The sequence below is a fragment of the Nansenia antarctica genome, assembly GCF_963989245.1.
Source record: "Nansenia antarctica genome assembly, chromosome: 5".
Taxonomy (NCBI): Eukaryota; Metazoa; Chordata; class Actinopteri; order Argentiniformes; family Microstomatidae; genus Nansenia; species Nansenia antarctica.
Window position 1 is genome coordinate 76687576 of NC_137690.1, and position 2500 is coordinate 76690075.

The 2500-nt window shown below is 45.0% G+C and overlaps 1 protein-coding gene across 1 annotated transcript in view; it reads left to right on the forward strand.

Moving 5' to 3' along the window:
- The first annotated feature begins 2183 nt into the window (after positions 1–2183).
- The window catches only part of msto1 (misato mitochondrial distribution and morphology regulator 1), a 15883-nt gene continuing 15566 nt past the window's right edge, over positions 2184–2500 (forward strand). The window contains exon 1 of the mRNA XM_080532000.1: positions 2184–2367. Coding sequence (XP_080388126.1) covers positions 2293–2367 — 75 coding nt within the window. The 5' untranslated portion in view covers positions 2184–2292. The remainder of the gene's footprint in view (positions 2368–2500) is intronic.

Consider the following 2500-nt stretch of genomic DNA (forward strand, 5'->3'; position numbering starts at 1 on the left):
CTGACGCTCCTCTGAAAGGTAAGAGGAAGAAAAAAGGTAAACATAAATGAGACAAAACTGAGATTCTTGTCATTGGACCAAAACCACAAAAAGACAAATTGTCGCATACCATGGGAACCTTGTTACCATGGGAACCTTGCTTTCAAATTGCAAACATGAAGCTAAGAATCTAGGTGTGATTATAGATTCTGACTTAAGCTTTGAGCCTCACATCAAATCTATCACTGGAAATGCTTTTTATCATCTACGGAATATTGCCAAAGTTAGACATCCTCTCCGGCAAGCTGATGCAGAAGTGTTAATGCTGCTTTTGTTATTACCCGTTTGGACTATTGTAACAGTCTCCTGTCTGGTCTTCTGAAGAAAGCTATTGGCCAGCTGCAATTAGTCCAAAATGCAAAAGCGAGAGTTTTAACCAAATCAAGCAGAAGAGCTCATATAACTCCTAAGTTAAGTTCAGAATAGATTTCAAGATCCTTCTGTTTGTTTATAAAGCTCTCACTGGCACAGCACCAGAATATCTGAAAGACCTTTAGGCTGCATTCTCATTTTATGCTCCAGATTGTGTCTCACTGCCAGTTTACATCAGGGATGCAACCTCAGCGCATATGTTCAAGTCAAGACTAAAAACCCATATTTGTAATATTGCCTTTAAATGACTAAATAATTAAATGATGATTATATAATGATTGAAGCACTTTGAGCTGCAACGATTGCAGGAAAAGCGCTATACAAATAAAGTTATAAACATGTCCACTTCCTCTTTAGTCTCAACATTCCACATCAGAGTTCAGAGTCCTCCAGTCAGATCAGCTATTCACCTGGGTGTGTCCCTGGGTGCTCCTAACACACACACTCACACTCCTAACACATGATACCTTAGTACCTTACCTTACCCTATCACTCACACTGCTAACATGTGTACAGAGAGAGAGAGGGGGGGGGGTAGAAGAGAGAGAGAGAGGGGGGGGGGGGGGGGGGGAGAGAGAGAGGAAGACATAAAAAAAAGAGAGAGAGAGATAGAGGGAGGGAGAGAGAGAGATAGAGGGAGAGAGAGAGACAGAGAGAGATAGAGGGAGAGAGAGAGAGACAGAGAGAGACAGGGAGAGAGAGAGAGACAGAGAGAGAGAGATAGAGGGAGAGAGAGAGAGACAGAGAGGGAGAGAGAGAGAGACAGAGAGACAGAGAGAGAGAGACAGAGAGAGAGAGACAGAGAGAGACAGAGAGAGAGAGACAGAGAGGGAGGGACAGAGAGAGACAGAGAGATAGAGGGAGAGAGAGAGAGAGAGAGAGAGAGAGGGAGAGAGAGAGAGAGAGAGAGAGAGAGAGAGAGAGAGAGAGAGAGAGAGAGAGAGAGAGAGAGAGAGAGAGAGAGAGAGAGGTGTTGTCAGCCAGACAGGTAAAAGTCTTTTCACACTTTGATACAAACACGTTATAAGTTAAAGTATAATGTTTTACCTGTCGGTCTGGTCAGGTGATCCCCCCGTGTCCTTCTGTCCTTCTGTCACATATGAACTCCTTCTTCTTCTTCTTCAACAAACAAAGATTTGAGTTTCAGTCGCGGAGCAGCGATACTGCAGACAGGTGGGACAGGGAACAGGTGGGACAGGTGAGACCTGGCTTTTGTTGTTACTCGTGTCACGTGACAATCCGCTCAGCGTGACGTCACCCGACAACTCCGCTAAGCGTGACGTCACCCTAGTTGTCATGTACACAGTCATGTAACAATAATAATAATAATAAAACAATAATAATAACTTTTTATTTGTACAGCGCTTTTCCTGCAAACGTTGCAGCTCAAAGTGCTCCAATCATTATATAACACTGATGTATTAACCCTAACAATAATAACACATTAGTCGCGATTGTTAATAAAAGCTAAGAAATAATCATTTAATTTAATTTAATGATTGAACGTCTTGAATCTGCAGTTTGACTGTCAGAGAAGGGGGCGGGGCCGTGCGTGGGAGCCAATCAGAACCCCGCGTGCTGCACGTGTAGGGCTCTACGGCGCACTGCAACCAAACTAGCAGCTTTTTAGAGAAGACTTCCCGCTCAGCCAATCACATTTCCACATGTCGTTCTATCCACCAATAGCAGCGGCCGTGGCTGGCATTAGGGCGGGACCAGGCAGCCAGCAGGGTCGAACAGTCTCGCTGTGGTCAACATGTCCCGCTGCGATGATCCAGCATCTTCTTCTTCTCTGAGTCTGAGAACAACCGTAGAAGAAGAATAAGAGTCTGATGAAGATGTGATTGTGTATATATATATATTATATATAATAACGTCAGGATGAGCAGAGAGGTCGTGACGCTGCAGCTGGGCCACTACAGCAACTACGTAGGAACCCACTGGTGGAACCTGCAGGTGGGTATCCATGGTTACTAAAGCCGTTAGGACGTGAATCAGAATACCTGTGCTGAGCATGAGGGTGGAGGAGTTGTGTTGGTGGGGTGGGTGGGGGTACAGTCATGGGTGTAGATGGAGTACAGGAGTGTGG